The following is a 25438-nucleotide window of genomic DNA, read 5'->3' on the forward strand; positions in this document are numbered from 1 at the left end:
AAATCAGCCAGCACCTTGATCTTGGATTTCCAGCCTTCAGAACCGGAAGAAACACAGGTGTGTGCTAGACCCAGTCTGTGGTGGTTTGTCATAGTGGTCCGAGCTGAGTCAAGGGCCAGCTCCGTTCAGACAACACTGGGAGGCTTACCATCTGTCAGGTTTCCTGGGAAAGGTGACAGCTCTGACTCAGGATGTGAGGGGCAGTCAGTTATCCCTCCTGTAAAGACATGGCTCTAACCTCACAAATTCTCGGTTTTTCTGACTCCTCAGTAACTACTTGCTTGCGGGAGAGAATTCTCAGGAAGTTGGTTACAGCTCAGACCTCAAGAAAGGCACTGATTAGAGGTCAGAGGAGCTAAGGGGGTTTCAGGGTGTGAGACTGTGATTTATAATGAGATGTACATTTCGTCTTTGCTCCCCTTCCTGGCAGAGAACTCCAAAGACCCTTGGAATTTCCTAAGTGATGAGAGCAAGTGGATGTTGTTATGTTAAAAGGTGACTTTGGAAAAGCCTTCAGGATGCAAGCTCGTTGCCAAGGGAGACAACCTGGTGATTTGAAGGTTGGAACTTGCATTCCTACCCCCAGACCTCTAGGAGGGGAGAGGGGCTGGAGATTTTCGATCACCAATGGCATACAATTGACTCAATCACCCCTCTGTAATGAGTTCTCCATAAAAACCCAAAAGGATGGGGTTCAGAGAGTTCCCAGGTTGGGAAGTCATAGAGATTTGGGGAGATTGGTGCCCCTGGAGTCAGCACGGGGCTCCTAACCTTTTCCCCATACCTGGCCCTACACATCTCTTCCTTCTGGCTGTTCCTGAGCTCTATCCTTTTATAATAAACATCTAGAAAGTAAAATGTCTGAGTTCCATGAGCCTCTCTAGAGAATTAATTGAACCCGAGGAGGGGTTGTGGGAACCTCTAATCTATAGCTGGTCAGTCAGGAACACAGGCGATGCCCTGGGCTTGGGACTGGCATCTGAGGAAGGGTGTGTGGGGCAGTCCTGTGGGCTGAACCCTTAGCCCGAGCACCCACTGCTATCTCAGGCACATCCATCAGAGTGAGGTGAATTATGGAGCACCCACAGGTCCTGGAGAATTGCTCCATGGTGGGAAGAAAGCTTGCATCGAATTGAGAGCAAAATCAGACAGGGCCAAGTCAAGATGGCGCTGAATGAAAACATAAATCACTTTTGGGCCATTTCTCAGATCCTCCAGGAATGAGTTTGCACAGAGAAGCTTTATTACTATTATTTTTTTTTTTCAGGATAAAGTGGATTCCCAAAACTTGAGATATAGTCACATTCATCAACAAATGTGTAAGCAACTCAAAAACCAACGCCAGTGATTTTTTTTTTTTAAACCAACTGTGGTTTTTAGAAGGACATTGAATGTCTTCTCATCTATTAGTGTGAATCGTGAGGAACTGGCTGTTCTCATTAAAGTATAAGAATGCTAATTGGCTTTAAAAACCTTCAGAAGATTTTATGTGGGAAATAAAATTGAGAATGAACTCAATTCTGTTAAAAAATATGCCTGACCAGAAAGACTTGAAGTAAATTAGCAGTTACCTCTGGGTGATACAATTAGGGATAATTTTTATTTCTTTCATTTTGCTTTCCTCTGTTTTCCAAATGTATGCCAAAAATGTATTATTTTTAGAATCATGAAAAAAACGTTGAAGTCTTTCGGGCTTTTCCAGCCCATCTCAGTAGCATCTGAGTTGGACTTGCTGTGTAGGCTTTCTTTGTAATTCACCCTCCCCCTGCCCCGACTGGATAGGGCACGTGACAGCAGGGGTTGTGTACCCCAAATGTGGCCCAGACACAATGATCAAGGACTCAAGCTGCCTCCTTAAGACTCTTTCCCTGTCCTCAAGGCCCTGGATCTGACCCATTCTCTGGGGCTGGTGCCCAGCGCTGGCAGGCATCCAGGAGGATGAGGGTAGTTGAGGTCGCATCTCTCCTGGAGAGGTGAGTGCCCTAAGCAGAGGTCAGGTGAAGGGGCATGTCTGAGAGAATGCTGCATGGCCAAGGGGGACCCATCCAAGTCTGGAGGGCATGAGGTGGACACTGGGGCCAGGAATGCAGAGCTCTTGGCTCTAAGAGCCAGAAACTCCAAGCAGAATCAGACGGGAACAAGTTGAAATGCTCTGAATGAAAAGATAAATCAGTTATTGGAGGGATGAGAGGGAGGAGTGTTGGATTGCAGCGGGGGGAGGGCTCGCTGTTCCCATACTCGTTGGGCCCATCAGGACAGGTGGATGGAGGTAAAGGAAGGGCTTGGACTGAACCCACAGCTGGGAACCAGGGTGCCAGGGTGAGCTCTGCACCTCCTTGGACTCCAGTGCAAGGCACCTGCCTGCCCCTTGGATATCTGACCAGTTCACACTCAGAGCATGGAGCTAGGACCCCCGGTATGGAGGACAGTGCTATCCCAGGCATGACCAAGTTTTAGATACCTGGTCTCCAAGATGCTGGCTTTCATTTTAAAATACAAAGGGCATTTTCCCCAAGGGACTCATCTATACTCTATCTTGTTGCTGATTGGGTTGCCTAAATATACTTATTAATTATTGATAACCTTGATTTTTAAATTGTACTTGCCTTTAGCAATGGCATTTTGTAAAAACACACAATTCCTTTAATTATGCACCAAGGAGGGGCTTCATTACATCGACCCACTGAGAGAGAGGGTGTTGTACAAAAATATTTTAATATATTACAGCATCTTACAATACATCAGACTGGTATTCAAGAGCATCACATATGAAGAAGAAAATATATTTTTCCCCCAAATTGGGACCTATATACACTCAAGACAAACACTTAAAATCTCACAGCATGGCGAGTGTCCCCCTAATCCCAGCTGATTAAACGGTCTTTCAATAAGTGGGCAGGCCAAGAAGGAGAATTATTGCCTGACGGAGCCTCATCGAGACTTCTGCTAGTTTTAACATCACGGTTCTCTCTACCAATCCTACGGCTAGAGTCCAAACGCCGGGAGATGAAACGGGAGCCCGAGTCCAGATGATTCAGCTGGATGACCTCCGCCATCTTCAAACTTCAGAGAAAGTAGGCAACTTTCATGTTGTTTATCACTAAATGACAGCGATGCTTCATGCTTTTTCAACCAATACGGCGTTACTCATGTCTGACTTTCATGGGTTTCTTAAGGCAGAATTCCATTCATATTGTTACAGTGTAAACCTCCTTAAAAACACCACAAAAACTTTGACCTCAACACTTACATTGAGATGCCTCAGATAAATTACCATCTGATACTTTCCTCTCTTTTTTCATTAATTATGATTATTTTTTTAATTCCAGGTAACCAAAAGTGTTGTGTTAGTTCCAGGTGTACAATATAGTGACCCAGCACATCCATTCACCACCAAGTGCCCACCACGGTGAGTGCCCTCCGTTTGTTTTTTCCAAAAAAAAAAAAAAAAAAAAAGTGTTTCACAAAACTGCAAACTTCTATTTAGAACTGAAAAAATAAAGCAAAATGTTAGGTAATCCAAATCTGAATTTTACCCTAGTGCTATATGTCCACATTTCTTCCTTCTAAGAAAAAGAAAACATTTAGGTATTTTAAACATTGCAAATCCTGACCGGGCACAAGGCTGTGAAGCACTGGTGTCAAACTGGTTGGAAAAATATTTAAAATATTTCTCAGGTGCCATTGTTTTATTTTTCTATGTTTTAGACTTCCCTTTGGGGGAAGAGTTATACAATTCCCTGCATTTTGAATTTGAGTGAATTTGAGAGAAATTCATTCCAACTCAGAGGATGTGGGCTTCTGACCTAGATTTTGTTTCAAATAATGACTGAGGCCCCACTGTCTTCCAGACAATGTCTTCAGGGTTTCCACATCTGTGGTCTTTCTTTGCTGAACTTGCTCTTGCTGAATAATGCGAATATCAGCAAAGTGTGCTTATGTTACATTAAAGAAAAAAAAGCAAACAAAAAAACCTTTTATATTTATACAGATTATATTAAGGTAATTCTAGCTTAGTGGCTGTCAAAACCCATACAGGAAAAAAGCTTTCTAGTTCATTTTTCTCTTAAAATATAACACAAAGTAAAATGGAAAAATACATGACAAGCTATCCTGTTTTTAAATTAATTAATTAATTTAAAAATTTTATTTATATATTTATATATTTATTTTACCCATTTATGTTACCTTTTTTGAGATGAGACACAAAAATATCTCAGTTGAATTCTAGTGACTTAAAATATGAAGTAGAAATATATTTTCTGACAAAAAAAAAAATTTACAAAAACCAAACTTTCAAAACCACCAAGTCTGGAAAGTGGATTAAGTGCATTCTGTCACTGCTTTATGGACTCAGGCAACATTTACTGCCACCTAGTGACCCATACTGGTATGGCAGCTAGATTAAAACTCATGCTTGGGCAAAAAAATTTTCCATGATTTTGCTTTTCTGAAACAATGATAGGAAATTGTTGTTTTCCAGGCAATGAGATACTGTCTAAATTACATAAACAAACTGCACTGATATTTCCACAAGGAGGCGACTTTGTTCCCTGACCCCGTTTAGGTGACATTTCTCAAAGAAGCTGAGAAAGGAAGGCACTTCTCCTATTGACTGAAATTATGTCCTTATTTCAAGTGATTCAGAGTTAGTTGAGACCTAATATATTGTGCCCTGGCTTCATTTACATAAAATCCAGGTACATTCTAGACGCTTCCACACATGCCTTCCTACATCCTAGTCCAGTGCTTTTCCTTACACAATAGGTTGATCTAGTAAGATGTCCGTCCGTCCGTCCTTCCTTCCTTCCTTTCCTTCTTTTTCTTTCTTTCTTTCTTTTTCCTTCTCCTTTTTCTCTTTTTTAGATTTTATTTTTAAAAATCACTTGAGAGAGAGAAAGGGAGAAAGACAGAGAAACAGAGAGAGCACAAGCAGGGGGAATAGCAGGCAGAGGGAGAAGCAGACTCCCCACTTAGCCAGAAGCCCGATGCAGGGCTCGATCCCAGGACCTGGAGCTCATGACGTGAGCTGAAGGTTTAACCATCTGAGCCATAAGGCATCATTTCTCAGAGATGTGGGGACAACTGTCTATTCCAATGAACTCACTTGGCAGACTGAGGTGGCAGGAGTAACAGGTTCATAAGGCAACCCAAACACGGACCCTGTGTCAGCTTTGTCACGAAGTGCACAGGGTTTGTTGCTTTTGCTGAGACTCTTGGAAAGGAAGGAGAGCGGCAGAGATGGCTCACATTCATGGAATAGTCAGCGCGGGCCAGGGTCGTGCAGAGCACGGGAAGACCAACCATCTCCTTCCAGGTACTTACTGAAAACTGGTAAGGTGATCATCGCCTACTCTTTGAAACATCTGCTGATCATTTCTAGACCTCTGGGTAAAGAGTCCAAGACTTCAGTGGTAGAACGGCAGGAAGGAAAGAGCATTGCAACAAACAGAACAGTTGGGGGAGAGATTTGTAATGGCTCTAGGTGTGAAAATTGGCATCTCAGTATGTAGCAGAAAACAAAAAACAAAAAACAAAAAACAACAGCCCGACTCTATGAAATGAAAGGACTGGAAACATAACATCAAAATCGGGGAACCAGGAGTCCCAGAAAACTGCTCAAAAACCTAAATCCCAAATAAGCGAATTAATTAAAGTTAATGGTTCGGCATTATCTGTGGGTTTTGATGGCCCAAATGATTCGTGTGTTCAGTTACCACAGAGAATCGGAGAGCCTGCGCAACACAAAATCCGACCTGGGGCCATTGCAAAATGCCGACAGGAAGTGCCGCTCCCGGAAGTTGCCACACCTTGAGTCTGAGTGAGAGTCCCCACCGGTGGGTGGATGCTGCTTCCACGTCCAGCTCTACCAGTCCAGCTTCAGATCTGCCTTGCTCCATACATATTTCCCTCCTCGCTTCAGAAACATCTTTTCATCAAATCCACTGAATTTGATAGCTTCTTCTACACCAACATCCAGGATTGACTTGGAAGGGTCCTTCCGCCCATTCCTACAATTTAGGAAGCGCATCTAGAAAATTCAAAGACAGAAAGGAGATATTTTTGTATAATCGATTCCTTGAAATTCAATTCTGGGAATTAATTCAGAATGATTTTTGATAATGTCATTTCAACAAACATTTATTGAAGGCTGTGGGCCAGATACCATATGAGGATGCTGACCTCCTTGAAGACCCTTTCTCTGCCCAAGTAGCTCACTTTAACTAACAAAAACACATCTGACCAATTAAGTGCACGATCAACCGAATTTCACGTGTGCCACAGCTGGTGCATGTGCCTCCATGCGGGAGGGGTGATGTTCAGAAATCGTAGTCTGGAGAGAACAGTGTTATAAAAGCACAGATGCATGAAACAGGATGATGTCTTCAGGAAATTGCAGGTAGATGATGTTGCTGGAGTGAAAATGGTTTATAAATATATGGCATAACATGAATAAAAATCTCTTTTGAGAAAAGGAGAAAGAGGGATAAAAAGGAAGTAAAGTCAAGTATGAGGCCAAGAAGTGTCATAGACACCTACTGAAGGGTCGCACTTTTCCTCCTACGTTGAACACCTTACAGGCAAGAATGAGGCCTTCACACGTCTTCTGACCTACCCTGTCACTAAGCATCTTGTAGTAATACCTTGAATATTCTTAAATTACCAAAAGCAACTTTTGGTTCACTGTTTGTGGTAACTGTGTGGAGAGCCAAGAGTTTGTTGAAGAGCCTTGGTCAAAATCCCCAGCCAGTCACGACACTCCAAAAATAAAAACTGGGCTGCCGGGTGGCTCAGTCAATGAAGTGTCCAATTCCTGATCTCAGTTCCGGTCACGGTCTCAGGGTCGTGAGATTAAGCTCCACCTTGGGCCCTACACTCAACGTGGTGCCCAAGATTCTCCCTCTCCCCCTTCCTCTGCCCCTTCCCCTTCATCTCCCTCCTTGCATGTGCACTCTCTAAAAATAAAATTTAAAAGACAAAAATAAAAATAAATTGTTTGACCTTTCCTCTCTACCTCAAACCCATACGCAGAACGTTAGCGTCACCTTTCCCCTTACGCCCCATGAAGAATGCTCGTATTGAGAAACAATGAAATGGCTATGAAGTGTCATTGATTAATTTGAAAACACTAAAATATCAAAAGTCAAAACAGGTATTTCTCAAAAAACCAAATTCCATGTATACACTGAATCATTGTTCTTGTTAGAGCTCATTTCTTTCTTTCTTTTGTAAAAAAAAATAAATAAATAAAAATTAAAAAAAATTATTTTTATTAATTTTTAAAATTTACTTATTTATTTGAGAGAGATAGAGAGACGTCGGGCAGGAACAGGGGGGTGGGCAGGGAGGCAGGGTGAGGGAGAAACAGGCTCCCCACTGAGCAAGGAGCCCAACATGGGGTCTGATCTTAGGACCCCCAGATCATGACCTAAGCTTAAGGCAGGCCCTTAACCACTCAGTCACCCAGGTGCCCTGAGCTCATTTCTTAGAAACATCTTTGAATGGACTTGTTCATCCTATCCTAGAACAACTGGCAATAGTTTATGAATCTCGCCCTTCCCCCCAAAAAAAGACAAAGGAAAGAAAAAAGTGATTTGTCTTTCAAATTTGAGAAGGGATAGATTTTCTTTTTTCTTTCTGAGGCAGAGGGTAGCAACTCAATCGGGGCTTTGGGAGAGGAGCTGTAACGGATTCTCACTGGGCTAAGGCTTATCCATCAGGGACGAGGAGCATCAGAGGTGTGAAAGGTAATGGGAAGTGTGAGAACACCTTCCTCCAAAGTTCCCTGGGCTCCCACTGCCAGGAAACTCCCAGCCCAAGACTGCGTGACACAGGACTCGGCTTTCACAGTGTTAGATTCAAGGTGACATCCAGGGACCCATCGCCTGGGGTGGGTGCAGACATGGGGCCGGGGTCAAGCAAAGTCCTGCCCACGTGCATAGCTTGGAACCCACCCAGTGCAGGAACGGCTCTGTAACACGAACGCCCATCAGTGACCACAAACACAGGAAATGCCGGCCCGGAAGAAGAATTGGGACGGGTCAGGCTCATGATAGCCCAACACTGACACAGCAGCTTAATTAATTTTTCATTTTAAAAAATTATTTTTATTTAAAAGTTTTCAAAGTTTATAATCCCTTACTAATACTTACATACTCATCCAGAATAAGGTAGGAATCCTTCATCTGTGAAAGAGAAATTGAACACGAATTTAGTTCCAGCTGCATTTTTCAGTGCGTGCACTCAACGGTCTGTCCCACAGGGTCTGTATGTTTGTGCTTTACTACTTCAGTGGCTTTGGGTGTGTCCCTTCCAAGGCAATCCATCGGCTGGCGCCCCCAGCCCCCTAACACGCATCTCCAAGGACATCCATCTGTGTCTGTTCAGATTCTAGCAGATGCCAGGCTTCTCTGGGTTCTGGAAGCATCAAATGGCCTCCATTGACAGCTTCTCTGACAATCATCCCCAGGAGAATTTCCCCATTTCCTCAAGCTGTGGGACAGCCCTGTTCTTCACTCAGTATTCCCAATGGCTGTTCCGACCCTACACTGAATGTCCCCCTTTATTCAATCTGTAAAGCTTTAACGCTATTCCCTGGGAGCTTCCCTGAAGATTCTACTGTGACTTCATTACCTGTAACTAGTTATACCTTCTCTAGGTATGTGGAAGGTGCACCTACCCTCCTATAGGAAGCTATCCCTGCTCAAGGCCGTGTCCTTGGAACAGCTCCCATTGTGGGAATAGTGGGGGATGCATGGTCAAGGACAGGGAGGGAGAAGGGCCACTGAAGCTCCTCCAGAGGTCCCACAGTGGGAAGGGGACAGCACCCCTCCCAGCCTGCTCTAGAACCCTCTACAGGAACAGCGTGTGAATCCCTCCGAGCTAGAGCTCCCTGTTTGGAATCAGTCTCAAGTTGTGGTGATGAACCAAGCCACGTTTGCGTCATACAACCTTCTGGTTGGACTCGGGCACCAGACAGGACACCTCTTTGTGGCGGTCTAAGAATCCTTCAAATTCTTCGTCGCTGATAACGAATTGTTGCGCTTCCCTCAGAGCTTCCTCTCCGGAATTCTCACCCTCAATCAGGAGGCACTGGAACACCTGGAAGACAAGGATGGTGTCTGCTTTGCCAACAGGCTCCCACTGTTTGCACCCCAAACCCCATTCCCCCAGACCCAGCATCATCTCTTTTGAGCAAAGAAGACTCCACTGACTCAGGAACAGTCTAGAAAGACATTGCTCTGGGCCCTTCAAAGTCAGGAAGTACCAACTGTCTGAAAATATAAGTTTTCAGTGTATGTTTGATTTAGTCTGATAATCTGACTTTTCAGACCACCAGATAACAGGTGTTCATTGCAGGGAATATGGACTATAGAAAACATCAAGAAAATAAACAAATCATTTGTGATCCCCAAACCAAGAAATGATATTTTCAAAACGTTGTTTCTGCTGACTTCATTATATCCTTATTAAGGCCTCTCGACTATGGGGTTTATTATTTAGTTAATATATAAGGACAGTTTCCAAAGGCATTGGTAGTCTCCCAACACTCTTTTAAGTAAATAATTGTGTGTGTGTGTGTGAATGTATTATTCCCTCGTACGGAATACCATCATCTGAGAGGGAAAAACTCTTCTCCAGGGACCTGCTCAAGGTGAAACAAGACGGTCGCTGACGAAACACATGGATGCACGCAGAGCCCGGGTCTGTGGGGTTTTCATGGGAGGGGGATTATACATAGTATTTAATTAACATTTTAGTCAGCTTAGATTTAATTGTAAAGTTCCCTAACATTGCCTTCTTTGCTCACTCTATGTCCACCCCCTTCCTCTGTGCTCCCGGGTCCTCACAGACCCTCGTCCCACAGTAGTTTTAGTATTTGCTTTCATGACTGTCTTGCTCCGTAGGCTGGCTTCTAGGGAGGGGACACCCCTCATTGTTGTCCCCACGGCACCCAAGCCCAGTCCAGGCAACAGGGTGAGGAGAGCGGCCTGGCAGGGAGGTCAGAGGAGGTGTCCGCACGGGTTGGGAGCCCACGCTGATTTGAACATCAGGCAGGGGAAGACATACGTGGGCTTCTTCCCTGGTGACTTTGGTTCTAGAATCCACAGCTCGAATGGAGCTTGAGAAGCAGAATGGGGGGAGGAGGGTGAGATTGGCTGCGCCAGGTTAGGAGGGGCCACTCTCTTGTCACTACGGTAAGCCTCCCGGTGACCACAAAGCCCTCTGTTGAGGAATACCAGGAGGTCTCCTCCGGCCCATGCACTGTTGACGGGGCTGCGAGCCCAGGCCCTCACACGGAGGAGGCAGCCTAGGGGGCTGACCTACACCTGACCCACGAACATCGATTTCCATCGATTTGCAGCCTGCAGACACCCGTGATCTGAGCCGAAACCTGCTCTCCAAACAGACAGCAGCTAATCTGTTCCCCCCCTGAAAACGCAGGGTTTTCAACAGGCAGTTCTGGAGTGGATCGGCGAGGGGGAGCCACAGGAGAAGGTCTAAGATCGGAGAAGAGAGCGCTGAGAGAGAGAGGCCACGAGGAGGTCCTGGCAAACCAAAGTCAAGAGGAAAAATGTATATACCTATACAGAGAAGCTGAAAAGAGAATAATGAGGAAGACAGCAAGACCAAAAGAAGTGGGACAGAGGGGGAGGGGGTTGTCAGGGAAAAGGAGAGTGATGGGCAGATGGTTCTAGAAGGAAGATCTAAGAACCCAGAGCCTGCCTCAGGCCCTCGCCCCTCCCCCTTCCTGGACCACAGCCTCTGTTCCTCCCACCGTCCCACCTCCAGTTCCTTCTGGGCAGGGGGTGCAGGTCCAGGAAGTTGCTTTTTAAACAGTTCCCCAAGTTGATTCCGAAGGAACAACCAGGGGCAAGAATGACTAACTGTTATTTCTGAATCCTGCACATCGTGGGCTGTAAACACGCCCTGAGTTTGAACTTTAGACTTTGTCGTAGCGGACCGAAGGGTCAGTCCTAAAGCACAGATCTTGGCAAATAAGCTTTGCCACAACCTGGGAATAGTGTTGCCCCAGTATCTTCAAATAATTCAAAGAAAAATGTATTAACAGAATTTATGAAGAACATTTATCCATTGATGACTAAGCCGAGAGTTTTAAAAAGAAATCCAGTCTAAATATATTTAATAAATACATCCAGGTTAGGTTTTCTATGGGCACATTCTTCAGAACCTGTCCAAGCACTGACTGTATCTTTTCTTCTTCTTTTTTTTTTTTAAGATTTTAATTTTGAGTCATCTCCACACCCAACGTGGGACTTGAACTCACAACCCCAAGGTCAAGAATCTCGGGCTCCACTGACTGAGCCAGCCAGGTGCCCCCGACTATAACCTTTGACCTTTATCCTCCCAATATCGCAGAAGGGAATCGGGTCCAGTTTTCAGAGGGGAGATTGGGACAGAGGGAGTGGAGGCAGTTTAAAGTTTAAGAGAACTGGAAGAAGGACCAAGGACCAAGGACTTTCCCAGCCGGTTCGGTCAGAGCAGAGTCCTTTCTCACCTAGACATTTTGGGTTTCAGTGTCAAAGTCTCTCCGGAACATTTTCTGAACTACCCTCAGCAAAAGGGACGCGCTACTTACTTTCCAGCGGACAGGGTTCAAGGCTTTAATGGGTTCCCTCATATCCTCATCCACGTTGAATCGATTAATGACAGAATTTATCTTGAAGGCCACTCTGTAATCGCGACACCATGCCCTCAGTTTCTGAAGATTTTCCACATGGTTCTTCTTTCCTTGACCACGGCCGATAAGGACATTGACTTGCTCATCGAAGCTGTCACAGGAGATGGCGAGGATGTCCAGATACTCACCTGAGGGAAAATGAGCACCTTTAAGCTTTTCTGTTCAAGGACAAACACTTTCAGATCATTTATCTCTCTTTATGTTAACACACATCTTGCTTGTATCTAAGTTCTAATGCTTAAAAAGACTTTTTTTCATACCTACAACACTCACAGAAATGTCAACTATACTTGGTATTTGTTTAAATAATCTTAGAAAAAATATACGTATCATGACGTGACGGAGATGATCTGGAGGAGACGGCCCTTTGACCATCCTAAAGCCACACGTGCATGTGTGCGAGCGTTTATTGGTATATTTAAATGAGGTCCTTCGTTAATTGCTACATCTGGATTATATCCCCTCCTCCTGCTCTCAGACTGTCTTGTAGGAGCCCTTGTGAAGAGAGAGTTAGCGCAGCAGATCTGTTCCCTGACTCCTTGTGAGTCTCTGGAAGGGCACAACGATGATGGAGGTTTGGCCAGTCCCCGCATGTAGCCCCCAGAATGCTCTCTGTGTCTCCCGTTGATGATGTGTCTATGTCTGAGCAATGGGGCATGTTATGTCAGCTTGTCAAGAGTCACTGGGATCATTGCACAAGATTCGTGATGTAGCTGGTTTTGTTGTTGGGAGTCCTGCCTTTCAGCTGCCATGGATGGTGTCCAGCGGTACGTGTCTGAGAGACCAGCCCTGCATAAAAGCCTCAGACCCTAAGACTCACATGAACATTCCTCGGCAACAACGTTCCAGACATGTCCCTATAGCTCACAGCGTGAGAGAAAACACATCTTCTACATCCTAGAAGGGAAGGACTCAGAAGCCCGTGTCTCTGGCCCCCCGTGATGCCCATCACTGCCATTTCTGCACCGCAGCCTTTGCCCTGATGAACCTCAGCCATGAGTCTACTGGCTACTGAGTCTTGTGAGTGAGCGCTCCCAGAAAATTGTCAAACTTAGAGACGTGGCGGTTTCTCCAAAATGGTTCTCTTGCAGACCACACAGTTATACATAAACATTGCTGTCTTATTCCCTCATGACATCCGACAATATTCCAAATTATTTGCAAGTATTTCATTGGGAGATTTAACATGGAATGTAGATTTCTGAATTTGGCAACACCAACCCTACGTTCCCACAGAAGATAGACGTCCATGGAAGCTCAGGACTCACGGGCTGCCCGTCCGTCCACCAGGACAGAGCACGGCACTTCCCATGCTTCATGGCCTCCCACTTGCTTATGGTCTCCCTACGACTGAAGCGGGTTTTTCTTCTGCAGCTCCACACTCCCTCACATAGAGTCTCCCACACCAGCATCTGAGCTTCTGACCCTGGATGCTGTGATCCTTCGTCCCACACGGGGCATGGGGAACCAGTGCTGGAGGGAGAGCATGGCTCGGGGACAGTGCCAGCAAGCCCGACCGATTCTCCCCTGCTCATACCGTTCCCTAAACCCTCCTTCCCTCTCTGAATCCGGCTCCCAGAGTTTATTTGGAAACTTCTGACCCCGTTTCACTAAGTGACTCCCTTCACAGTCATTTTGGTTCTCACAGGTCATCTTATGGTCTTCCCTGATCTACTTTCCCCAGAGACTTTCGCATTTGTCTTCCTGCTTCCCCCTCATGAGACAGGCTGCCCCGCCCTCATCCAGTCTTCCCTCCCCACATGCATCTCTCCACCGTCTCAGCAGGGGTGTGTGGTCAGAGACTTCCTGTGCGCTGCCTCAACAGAGGGTAAAGGCAACACCTCTTGCAGTGATGTCCAGGCTCCAACAGCTCATACAAAGTGAGAACAGAAAACTGTGCTCTGAGAGGTTATGACTGTCTACGTAAATGACAGTAGAAATAACAGCTAATATTCTCCACTGCTCCCTCCTCGTTCCGGGTGCTACTCTAGGGATATCACCCCTACGGAAACTCAGCCGTAAGGGAACGCCATGGTCTTAGGATCTGTGGTTCGCCATCCTGGCCGCGGAGTAGAATCCCTGGGAGCCCCCCAGGTTGGTCTGTGACACAGCACGAGGTTCTGATATAATTAGTCTGAGCTTCAGTCCCCACGCAGATATTTTACTTAACTTTCTTCAGCAGCCAAATATGGAGCCAAAGATAGGAAATACGGTTTTGGTCCAATTGTTTCATTCATGAGACTAATGAAGTGATGGTTCCTTCAATATTTAAAAATAAAATATCAGTGGCAAGCAATAAGGTAGAGGTTGCAGAACTGTGTCGGTGTTCCCTGCTAGTGGCTAAGCTAAAGCCATTGGCCTCAGCACCTGCTGAACTGGGATGAGTAACATAGTTGCGCTTATTAACATTTTGTTACCTGTCCTGCCACACCTGTTCGAGTACAGGGCTCTAAGTGTAGAGTCCCGCAGAAGCTTGCCGGGCTTGCAGAGGGATTCGAGTTTGGTGTCTCCTCCCCCAGCGAGCCTGGCCTAAGGACCAGGGTGTTCGGAACCACCAGTCATTGCAGCTGTGACCACAGCGTGAGGGCGGGAAGCTCACCGTAGTTCTGGAACCAGCGCTCCCGGATCAGGCTCCCGTTGCTCACGATGCTCACGCTGGGCAGCCGCAGCTCCTCTTTGCAGAACCTCACCAGCTTGCCCAGGTACTCGCCGCGGTCGTGAATAAACGGCTCTCCGCCCGAAAAGTTTATCTTCTCCATCCCTGTGAGAGGCAGAACGTGAATCTTTCCGTTCCCCCCCCACCCCCGTTGCACAAACACCCCTTGTCATTATTTTAATGACAGAAGAATGTTTTCTCAAAGTAACAAAAAATGAAATGAAAGCTACCCATTATCCCCAGCCCCCACCCCCAACCTTGGCTCCCCATGCTCCCCACGGGGCTTGGCAGGGGGAACTAACCATATACATGACCCAGGGCCTATCCTTCCCCCCTGCTTTAAAATAGATACACTTTAGGGCACCTGGGTGGCTCAGGCAGTTAAGCATCTGCCTTTGGCTCAGGTCATGATCTCAGGGTCTTGGGATCGGGCATCAGGCTCTCTGCTTCTCTCTCTACCCCTCCCTGCTGCTCATGCTTGCTCTCTCTCAAATAACTAAGTAAATAAAATCTTAAAAAAAATAAAAATAATAAAATAGATGTGCTTTAAAGTAGGGAATCAGTTACAGGGATGGAGAAGACAGCGCAAGGATGTGCAGAAAACCCCGTGTCCCACTCAGAATGGTCTTGCTTGGGACTCTAGCCTGAGACCGCTCAGTGCACCCAGCCCTGGTGGCCCCTCCCTCTCCCACGCGCTGGGTGCCTCTTGGCCTGGAATTCCTCCCCTTTCGTCTCTTGACGCACTCCCTTGTTTTGGAAAAGCCCTTAGCAGTTTCCTGAAAAAAAAAAGCACAATATGAATCAAGGTGATATCCTACTTATATGTTTCAAAATTCATCTGTGATCATTCGTTTGGACAGGTATAGTATTCTGGGTGAAGTCACTTTGAGCTTGGAATGTTAAAGGCATGCTTCGTTGTCTTCTAGGTTTTAATATTACTGTTCAGAAGCCTGATAACACTTTGGTTTATAACCTTTTAAAGTGCATAACTCTTTCCCTTCCAGAAGTTTTCTTTCCAGTGTCCCCACATTTCCAGGTGAGGTGCCTTAGCCAAATCTGTCTCTATTCATTGTTCTGGCCACTTGGCAGGTCGTTGTTGGAAAAAGACCGCTTCTTCTGGTACGGCAAGTTTCTCATACCGTGTGTTTGAGAGCTCCTACCCCTTCACCATTGTGCAGATCTCTCTGGAGATCCTGTCCAGGGTTTACTGGCGCTCTGGTTGGTAACCACCCGCCCTTCCTGCTGTGTCTCCTGCGTCCCATTTTCCCAAGACCTTATCTTTTAGTCTTACTATTAAAATTCTAATTTTAGAAATCCCAGTTTCCGTTCCCCAGACTTTCCCACATCTTATTTTCTTAGCACCGCATCGCTATTTCTTACATGTAAATTTTCTCTTATCTCTCTGGGATTATCGGTTACAGATGTTTTGAAGTTTTCCTATATTCTCTTTGCTTGTTTTGGTGTCTGCCTTTTACTTCAGTGTTTCTATTTGTCCTTTCTTATTTGAGTGATGCTTCAAAGAGTGGAAGGGGAATTTCTGTGATTGAGGAAGAAACCCCTCATTTGGAGGGTTCTGCTGCAGAGCGACAGAGAGAGAAACTGACTTAGTCCCTGGATTACGTCCCACATGCTGGGAGCCTTGGTCATGCCTCTGGGCCATTCTGTTCTGCTCCTGCTATGCCATACCCTCTGGGTATCTGCACCCCAGAATGTGGGCTCTCACACCCAGCAGGCAGACTCTCACTCCCCCATCTTCACTATGGTGCTTTTCTTCTCCCTGCTTCTCCTGGGGTGGTTGAGCCCAGCCTCGGTGCCCAGATCCTTCTGAAAATATGCCTTCTGTCATGCGCAGGAAGAGGGGCTCTCCTTGTGGTGGGGGCAGCAGGGGATCTGCCTCGGACCTGCTGTCTCGCTCCTGCCTCACTCCCTCCTTGATCAGTGCTGTACTTCTGTGTGATCAGATGGTTCTCGTGTCTGAAATGCACTGCATTCCACGGGGCGGGCTGGAGAACTCGGGCAGCCCTATGCACACAGGCTGAAGATGTCCAAGTGCCATCCACCAGTTCCAACAATTGCGTTGATTTCTTTGTGCGTTTGTTCCCCTGCTTTCAGTGATGCTACTGGAATTTTAGTGGAGTGAAGGAAAGATTGGAGGGAATGTGGACATGAACTAGGAGGTCCAGAAGTTCGTGAAATACAGACTTTATACGGTGATATTAACCTAGTGGAGTTCATTTTGAATTCAGTTCAGTTCAATTCGGTTGGCTGAGTGCGTCTTTCTTAGATGCCCAGTGCTAGTGGCCACATCAGAGTGGGCCATTTCCAGAATGAACTCGTAATCAGGAAGCAACTGCCTCCGCTAAGAGAAGTGTGAGATGCCCACTCCAGTGGATGTTGAGGGTGTCGAAGGCATGGGCACGGGACAGCATGCTCAGATTAGAGACAGACACCAGGCACCTCAGAGCATGGCAAGGAAGGACCCGGGCTGATGAGCCACAGAAACAGAAGCACATGTGAGGTCAAAGGGGGAAGCATGAGACTGGTAAGAAGTGCAAACAGATCTGGTCATAGGAACGAAATAATTAGAGACACCAGCCAGGCTGGCAGAGAGGGCTGGGGAACTTATTAAGGGGCAAACAGCACATTATGCCGTAAAATTCCCTGAGAATGTTATTTGTTGAGATTCGTTCAATAAACTTTGTACCAGCTAAGTAATGAACACTGTGCGTGAAAATCTAAGCTGTGCAAATTCCCTGTAGCGCAGCCTTTGGAATGCTGCTCTGACTCAGTCTCCAGGTCCCGGCTGAAGGGTGGTCACCTCTTCTTGAGCAACACCCCAAGCCCCTGATCTATGAGGGTCTCTCTCAGGGCCATGGTCCTCTGCCCTCTGCGTCCCAGGGCCAGGTCTCGGACGACCGGGACAGCCCCGGCCGGCACCCAGGGCTCGCTGAAATTGTTCAGACTAGCCCATGCTAAGCTGGCTTTGCCTCCCTATCGGTTCCTTCCTGTGAAAACCACACTGATGGGGTCACATTTACAGTCCTCTCCTGTCCCGACCCAGGACTTCCTGTGAGGCGAGGACTGTCCTGCCCCAGGAACAGTGAATAGCAAATTACACGACTCTTTCCGGTTTTTCTCTCTTGATCTGCATCTGGCCTCCCCAAACCTCACCCAAGGTAACATGGTTCAGGCAAGCATTTAATCCTGAAACCCATTCAGCAAGGAAGGGATTATTATCCTGGTTTTTAGTTGCTGGCATCAAAGCTCAGGAAGGTTCAAAGGATTATTCAGGATCATAAGACTAGGGAAAAAATGGGAGCGAGGATGGGTATCCAAGCTCCACAGCCTTCATCTCTATCAGGGGCACCGCCCTTCCCCCAGCTCTCCCAGCACAGCCCAGCTTTATGGCGGACCAAACGCCATCTGCTGTCGTTTTCAACACCGCCTTTCTCCCTCAGATGTGTCTATGTCTGGACATTGATGGACTCCGTCATCTCACTATTGGACTCCAAATGCCATCTGCTATTGTTTTCAACACCGTCTTTCTCCCTCAGATGTTTCTATGTCTGGACATTGATGGACTCCGTCATCTCACTATTGGAATCCAACATGCTGGGAGCCTGCCTGTGTAACAGTGACCATCGTTTGGTAGAAACATCATTATTCCCGACAGTGTGGTGAAGTAGGATCAGATTAACCGGAGAAGGTGAGGTGGTGTATTGGCCAGCGGCCCTTGAAGAATTTGAGGGGAAGATGTAGACAGGATGAAAGGAACAGAAAGTTGAAGGAACAGGATGCAGGTGCGTAGTTCAGATCATAGACGGACAACAATTACTTCACAATGAAGTTAACCTATCAGGAGTGATCGTACCATAGCACGGATGGATAACTGATGCTCACAGAGGCCAAATTCCGCTCCATTTTCTCCGTGTGTACGTGAGAGAAGTAAAAAATATGTTGTAAAAGCACCTTCCACCCGAGTAGTACATTTTAAATATAATTTACATTTAGCTTTACATTCTTAATCATCACCAAAATAGATTTTCCTCTATTAACCAGAAATCTCACTTAGAGGTCACTTGATCATTTTAATTGACTTTGGCTTTATTTACTTAAAACTGAGCAATCACTATATAAAAATATTAATTATAACCATAATAGTTTATACTTGCTTTAAAAACCCCTGAACATTCACTTATTTGTGTCATGTGGCAACTTTTTGAGGTTGGTATGGGCACTATCCTTTTTTTAAAGATTTTATTTACTTGAGATTGAAAGTTTGAGAGAGAGAGAGAGATTGAGAGCACAAGCCGGGGGGCAGCAGGCAGAAGGAGGAGAAGAAGCAGGCTCCCCACTGAGCAGGGAGCCTGACGTCCAGTTGGATCCCAGGACTCCGGAATCAGGACCTGAGCTGATTCTAGGTTCTAGCTAGGTTCTTCCCATGACACTAGTCCTCCCTTCGTTCATTCATTCATTCATTCATTCATTCATTAATCCATCTCTCCAAAACCATTCATCAACCCCCTGGTAGCCACAAAGATACAAAGAACACTCAAATTCTACCTTGGAACTCAAACTCTCTGGGGGATCCAAATATTAAAAACAAAACAGCAAAACAAAACATAATGGCATAACTTTTTATAAAAAAAAACTATAATAGGGGCGCCTGGGTGGCTCAGTTGGTTGAGCGTCTGCCCTCGGCTCAGGTCATGAACCCAGGGTCCTAGGATTGAGCTCCATGTTGGGCTCCCTGCTCTGTGGGAAACTGCTTCTTCCTCTGCCCCTCCCCCTGCTTATGCTTTCTCTCTCTCAAATAAATAAATAAAATCTTTTTTTTTTTTTAAAGATTTTATTTATTTATTCATTTATCAGAGAGAGAGAGAGAGAGGGAGAGAGAGCAAGCACAGGCAGACAGAATGGCAGGCAGAGGGAGAAGCAGGCTCCCTGAGGAGCAAGGAGCCCGATGTGGGACTCGATCCCAGGACGCTGGGATCATGACCTGAGCCGAAGGCAGCTGCTTAACCAACTGAGCCACCCAGGCGTCCATAAATAAATAAAATCTTTTTAAAAAAGTGTTATAATACATATTTGTAATAGGCACCAAGGGATCACAAATGAAGGAGAGGGGCATTCCAGAAAGTGAGGACAGCATGATCACAGGCTGGATTTAGGCAGGTGTTGGGGGAGAAGGGGTGTAATACAATGTGCCTAGAGGCACTGGGGTGGAGAAACTTGATGTCCCAATGGGGACCGCAGAGACAATTATATGAATTGCAGCAATCCAGGTGAGAAATGGGGAGACCCTGAGCTAAAACCCACTGGGACCAGTGAGGCGGGTCTGTACTTGGATGAACAGCTATGGATGATTGTGCAAACATAATGGAGAACCAAATAAGCCAGATCCAAGGCAGTGCAAATGGTGTAATTTCATTATATAAAGTAAAAAATCAGGCAAAAGCTACTGTCTGTTAGAAGACAAACTCATGGTTACCTGGCGAGGGCAGTGGCTGGAAGGGAGATGCTTCTGGATGCTGTGATGTTCTCTCTCAAGATCTTGGGCTGTTTACGTGGGTGTGGTCACCTTGTGAAACTCGCCCAGCTAAACCCTCAGGATGTGTGCAGTTTTGCGCATACATGGTATACTTCCATAAAAAAAGTTAAGCAAATTGAGAAAAAGCGGGCAAGGCTGCTAAGTTACGAGCTTGGCTGGAGCTCGAGGAAAGACAGGAAGAGGTGAGAAGGGACAGGTCTAGGGTGGAAGATGTTGCCAGGCCGAGCTCTCCCCAAGATGCCTTCACTGTACTGATTCGGGAAAGTTCAGCAAACAAGTCTAGAGCAAAGTCATTGCCATATTTGTATTGTAAATAGCTTCTTTAAAGTTTCATGTTAGGAGCACTTACACGATTCAAAGTAAAAAACTCAAACATGGTAATTCTTTTATTTTTCTTAAGATGTATTTCTGTATTTTAGACAGAGAGAGGGTGGAGAGCGGGGAGGGATAGAGCGAGTGAGAGAATCTTAAGCAGACCCCCCCCCACCCTGAGCGTGGAGCCTGACATGCAGCTCAATCTCACAACCCTGAGATCATGACCTGAGCAGAAACCAAGAGTCAGGTGCTTAACCGACTGAGCGACCCAGGCACCCTTCAAACGTTATAGTTTTTAAGTCAAAGTTTGTGTCTTTGTTTTCAACTTTCCTCTTTTACTGTTTCTGGAAAGCCCCACTCTATCAGCACTTTGGACCAACTCAGAAAGTGGCACGACTTCCCATCCTGTCTCTTGGCCCACGCTGGCTGCCCTGGGAGCCTGGCAGGTGCACAGACTTCTGCTTACTTGGTGGCTCCAGGAGAGATGGGTTTGCATCCCTTACCGTCTGTGCCAGCCAGCTCTGGTTCCGAAGGCCTAAGATCCCACCCCAGTTCACCCTAATACTCCCTCGTAAGGTGGGCTGGGGAGCATCCCAAATTCTGTGTGAGCTCTCGCCCTTGGGCCTGCCCCCAGCCAGCGGCTGTGCCCTGATGCCCTCCCGGGACGGGGGACTCACCAGCTTCCTGCAGCATCTGGAGCCCTCGCTTGGCCTCAGCCAGGGGCAGCACGAAGGACGTCTTGGCCGTGTGGAAGCAGAAGCCACACTTATAGTTGCACTGGCGGGTGAAGTGGTAGTTGACGCTGGTGGGGGTGGTGGGCGGGTCTGGGCCCTCCTCCTCCTCCCCTCTGCTCTCCTGCCGTTCTCCCTGGCCCCTCGGAGGTGCCAACCGGGTGTTCTTGCCCCCTGCCAGCCAGAGTGCTGACCTGAGCCAGAAGAACCAGGGGACCACGCTGCCCCACAGAGAGCCTAGTGGCTTCCGGAGGGAACTCAGCAGCTTTCCGGCAAAAGCGAAGGGCACGAGCATCCACATGGTGACCGGGTGCCCCGGGGCTGCACGGAACCTGGGGATTCTGTTTATATGCGCTGGGCCAGCCTATCACACCTGCGGGACGGACACACCTCTGACTGAGTCTCAGCTGAGCTCAAGTTTCGATTTTCCTTTTCATGAAACTGAAAGCTGGAACAGCGCCAAGACCCGAGGCTCAGGATCAAGCCAGCAGCTGACTCTCTCCGCCTCACCTTTCACCTATCTTCTGGGTCACCAGAGGCTTCTAATTGGATACAGATCAAGGCCTTCTGTCCATCTGTATCTCAGTCCCGCAGAGAGCGGCAGCCTGGAGAGATACAGTCCCCACTTCAGAGGCATTGCTCATGCATGATACCACACGTGGGGGCTCCGCCCCGGCGTGCTGCCCGAGCACACCCCCCCCACCCCGCACTGACTGCTTGTTATGAAAGTCAAAGAATGCAAAGTATGACTGACCTGTGCAGGCTGAGGACAGAGCCCACACGCCTCGGGGCCCCTTTTGGATCACAGTTAGAAAAAGCACAGGCACATAACATGTATCCTTCATCTGCCTTTAGTTACTCATCATCTGTATTTTCATAGTGCCGAAATGCAGACATTTATGTTTTCCTGCATATTTATTTATGCTTTTTTTTTAAGATTTTATTTATTTATTTATTTGACAGACAGAGATCATAAGTAGGCAGACAGGCAGGTACAGAGAGAGGGGGAAGCAGGCTCCCTGCTGAGCAGAGAGCCCTGTGTGGGGCTCAATCCCAGGACCCTGAGATCATGACCTGAGCTGAAGGCAGAGGCTTAACCCACTGAGCCACCCAGGCACCCCTATTTATGGTTTATTTTTAAATACACCCAGCATAAGGCTCAAACTCATGACCCCAAAATTAATAGTCACTCCCTCCTCTGACTGAGTCAGCCAGGTTCCCCACTTCTGTTTTATTTTTAAAAGACGATAGGAAGGGATGCCTGGGAGGGCTCAGTCAGTTAAGTGTCTGCTTTTGGCTCAGGTCATGATCCCAGGGTCCTGGGATCGAGTCCTGCATTGTGCTCCCTGCTCGGCGGGGAGTCTGCCTCTCTTTCTCCATCTGCCTCTCCCCCAGCTCATGCTCTCTCTCTCTCTCTCTCTCAAATAAATATAGAAAACCTTTAATAAAAAAAATAAAAGACCATGGGAAAATCAGATGCTTTTCTAAGATGGTTCTTAATTGTCAAGAGGTACAAGTGGCTTCTTCCTTATTTTTACAGTTTCTTAGAAAGGACTGTCAAATTTTGTGCTGAAACTTATTTTTCCTTGAGTTTTTTTTTTTAATCAGAGCTGAGTTTGAGCAGGTACTTTCAGGTTTTCCTGAGACCTGTGGAAAGTTGCAACAGTCCCAGTGGGGAAGCTTCTGGCACCAGGAGCCCAGCTCATCACTTGCCATGTGACTTTGGTAACTTATGTTATTTCTCTGGGTCTCCATTGCCTCGTCTGCAAATACTGGTGTCTCATGGGACTTTATGTGTGAAGACTGAAAATTCTAATGGATGGAGAATCACATAAATAGGGACATTGTCTAGCAGACTATAAGTGTTCAGTTCGGGATAGCTATTGTTTTTCCAGTAGTGTTATGTTCTGAATGGAAACAAAGATGACTTCCATTTTACTTAGAAAGGAAACTGAAAGTAAATTCAGCAAAATAGCAAGCCAATGTGTAATGATTTCCAATTATGCACTGGTGGATAGAGTCCAAGTGGAAATCATCTTAGCCCAAAGCATTGTGAAATATCACTGTGATATGATTCAGTCAAGAAATAGCTTTTGTTTTTCTTTCTTGCTAGATCACATGTATATGAAGAAACAAAACCAAGTCAGTTTACATCTTGAACTGAGTATCAGGTATGGCACAGAGGGGAGCCATGCAGGCTTTTCAAGCCAAACATTATAAGGTATGAATCCTAGTTCAGCCAGAAGTGTTTAATTTTGGGTAAGTTTCTTTATCTGCCTGGTCTGATAAACACATATGGAAAACATGGATATTAATATCACACTCACATGGGGCATTTTCAGGATTACATGACATAACCCTATGTTAAGCCCCGAGAGTACTGCCGGCATAATAAATTAGCAGTGGCCAGCTTACCATCCAGCACTGTGGACCAGGCACTGCTCTGAACTTAGCGTGCACTAACTTCTTTTATAATTTGGGAAACTCATGTCACAGAGGGAGTAAATGTTTGAACTTGGATTTAAACACCTGCCTCACTGCTCAATGACTGATCATTATTAGCACATTATTTTATTTTTTCATAAAATATTAATAAATATTAATAAAATAGAAATAAAATAAAGAAGTCAAAGTCTTTTCCAGCAAAGAACTCACAAAAGTCATGGAACAGATGTTCTATTCCTTCCACCTTGTCTTTTCCCCTCCATTTAAGAGTAAGACTCAGGACTGGTAGACTGTCTTATTCAATGTCATGGCTTGCACAGGCCAGGGAGGGATTTCTTCTTCCAACTGCTCAGACAGGTGTAGGCTGGAGGAGGTACAAGGCAGCCCCCCTTAGGCCTTCTAGTTAGGAGTTGGTCAGTTCTAAAGACATCCAAATTGCAGTTGGAAACCAGCCAAATGTCATCATCATTTTTCTTTAGCCAGAGACTTTTTCCTCCAAACGACTGCACATCCTTAATGTACCCCATGCTCCCTGAGGTGGACCCTTTCCTGCAGGATGTCCCAGCAGCGGCTGCAACCCATTAGCAGACGGTGGAATCCGTTCAGTTATTTGTAATCATCATAACATTTCTGTGCAAATCTCTTACTGGGGCCTATTGGACATCGGTGCCTACCTCAACTACTGTACGTGCATCGAGAGGGGCATAATCTGTAAGCGCACAGCACAATCAGCTCTTGGCAGAATGAACACATGTGTGGAACGAGTGCCTTGATCAAGAAATCAAATGTCACCAAGAAGTCTCCAAGATGCTGAAAAGAAATTAAAAAAAAAAAAAAAAGAAGTCTCCAAGACTTTCCCCCCAGGCCCTGAACCAAAGATAACCCTGCCCTGTTTTCTGAAAACCATCCTCTAGGTTATCACAGCACGCCCTCGCTCTGTTAGGCTTCTCTCCCTGTGTTGTGTTTACAGACTCACCCACTCTGCTGTGTCTAGCCGCAGACTGTTCAGAGTCATACCTCACATTTGTTGATTCCATTGTTTGAATACACCGCAGTACATTTAATTGTGTCATTAGGATGGATATTTGGAATATCTTGCTATTGTGCCACGTATTTTCTTGTACATATCTTTTGGTTGACATATATGTATGCGTTTATCTTGGGTATATACCAGGATTGGAATCACTGGTTCATACAGTGTACGTGTGCTTCCGGAGAACTTGAACCAATTTGCACTCCCGCCAGAATACTATACATGTGGGAACATCTCTGCACGCTAAATGCCCCAAGTCTGATTGCCCACTGAGCGTAAGAATGATCCTGTTCTCAGAGAGCTAAAAACAACTGAATCTCTGAATTGCTCCTTGTCTATTAGCCCATACTTCAACCATGTATCTATAACAGTTCCTGTTTGTCTGAAAGTTGTATTCCTTCCAGAATTAAAGGTACACCCGTGCTAACTCCAAATTCCTTAAATGATAAAATTTATTTGCCCTCAGTTCATCTAATGTTTTTCATCATTATTCTAAATGTTTGAGTTTTCTCCACAGGATTTTTGTTTTCAGTCCCCTTGGCAATCTTTTTTTTTTTTTTTTTTTTAATGAAGATTTTATTCATTTGTCAGAGAGACAGAGAGAGCGCTCACAAGCAGGGGGCATGGCAGTCAGAGAGAGAAGCAGGCTTCCCGCTGAGCAAGGAGCCTCGATCCAGGGACTGGATCCCAGGACCCTGAGATCATGACCTGAGCCAATGCTGTTATGGATGCCAGGACCCTAATGACCTGAGCTTAAGGCAGAAGCTGCACCGACTGAGCCCGCCCTGTGTTGCTGCTTTACAATCCTCCTCCAAGGTGTCAGCTAATGAGCAAAAACAAACACCGGGGCAGCATTGCCGCCGACGCGGGCTTCAGGCTGGTACAGCCTGTCCCCACCAGCGAACTGGACCCGAAGGCAGGACTTCACTTGGCTCGCGTGCAGATCTGGCAATACGTCCTAGTTTGCAAGTCAGCAAGGGTGGGGGCAGTAATTCCAAGAGGA

At 46.2% G+C, this 25438-nt stretch overlaps 1 protein-coding gene across 1 annotated transcript; it reads right to left on the reverse strand.

Annotated features, from left to right (window-relative positions):
- Window positions 1-5866: 5866 nt before the first annotated feature.
- LOC111154132 (radical S-adenosyl methionine domain containing 2) lies at window positions 5867-21258 on the reverse strand. Its single transcript, XM_022513540.1, has 6 exons — window positions 20904-21258; window positions 14304-14465; window positions 11603-11832; window positions 8953-9102; window positions 8154-8186; window positions 5867-6031 (listed from the first exon to the last, which is right to left on the reverse strand). Exons 1-6 carry the CDS (start codon window positions 21256-21258, stop codon window positions 5867-5869), a joined length of 1095 nt encoding a protein of 364 aa, XP_022369248.1.
- Between the last annotated feature and the right edge of the window lie 4180 nt (window positions 21259-25438).

The sequence above is a fragment of the Enhydra lutris genome, unplaced genomic scaffold (assembly GCF_002288905.1).
Source record: "Enhydra lutris kenyoni isolate GAN:26980312 unplaced genomic scaffold, ASM228890v2 scaffoldscaffold35, whole genome shotgun sequence".
Taxonomy (NCBI): Eukaryota; Metazoa; Chordata; class Mammalia; order Carnivora; family Mustelidae; genus Enhydra; species Enhydra lutris.

Bases quoted from the DNA above. Each gene is read 5' to 3' on its own strand.
- LOC111154132 (XM_022513540.1), bottom strand. From the start codon at position 21,258: ATGTGGATGCTCGTGCCCTTCGCTTTTGCCGGAAAGCTGCTGAGTTCC. The intron at 14,466-20,903 runs GTGAGTCCCCCG...TGCCTCTCACAG, and splicing joins CCAGATGCTGCAGGAAGCTG to GGATGGAGAAGATAAACTTT. The intron at 9,103-11,602 runs GTAAGTAGCGCG...CTTGTCTTCCAG, and splicing joins TGAACCCTGTCCGCTGGAAA to GTGTTCCAGTGCCTCCTGAT.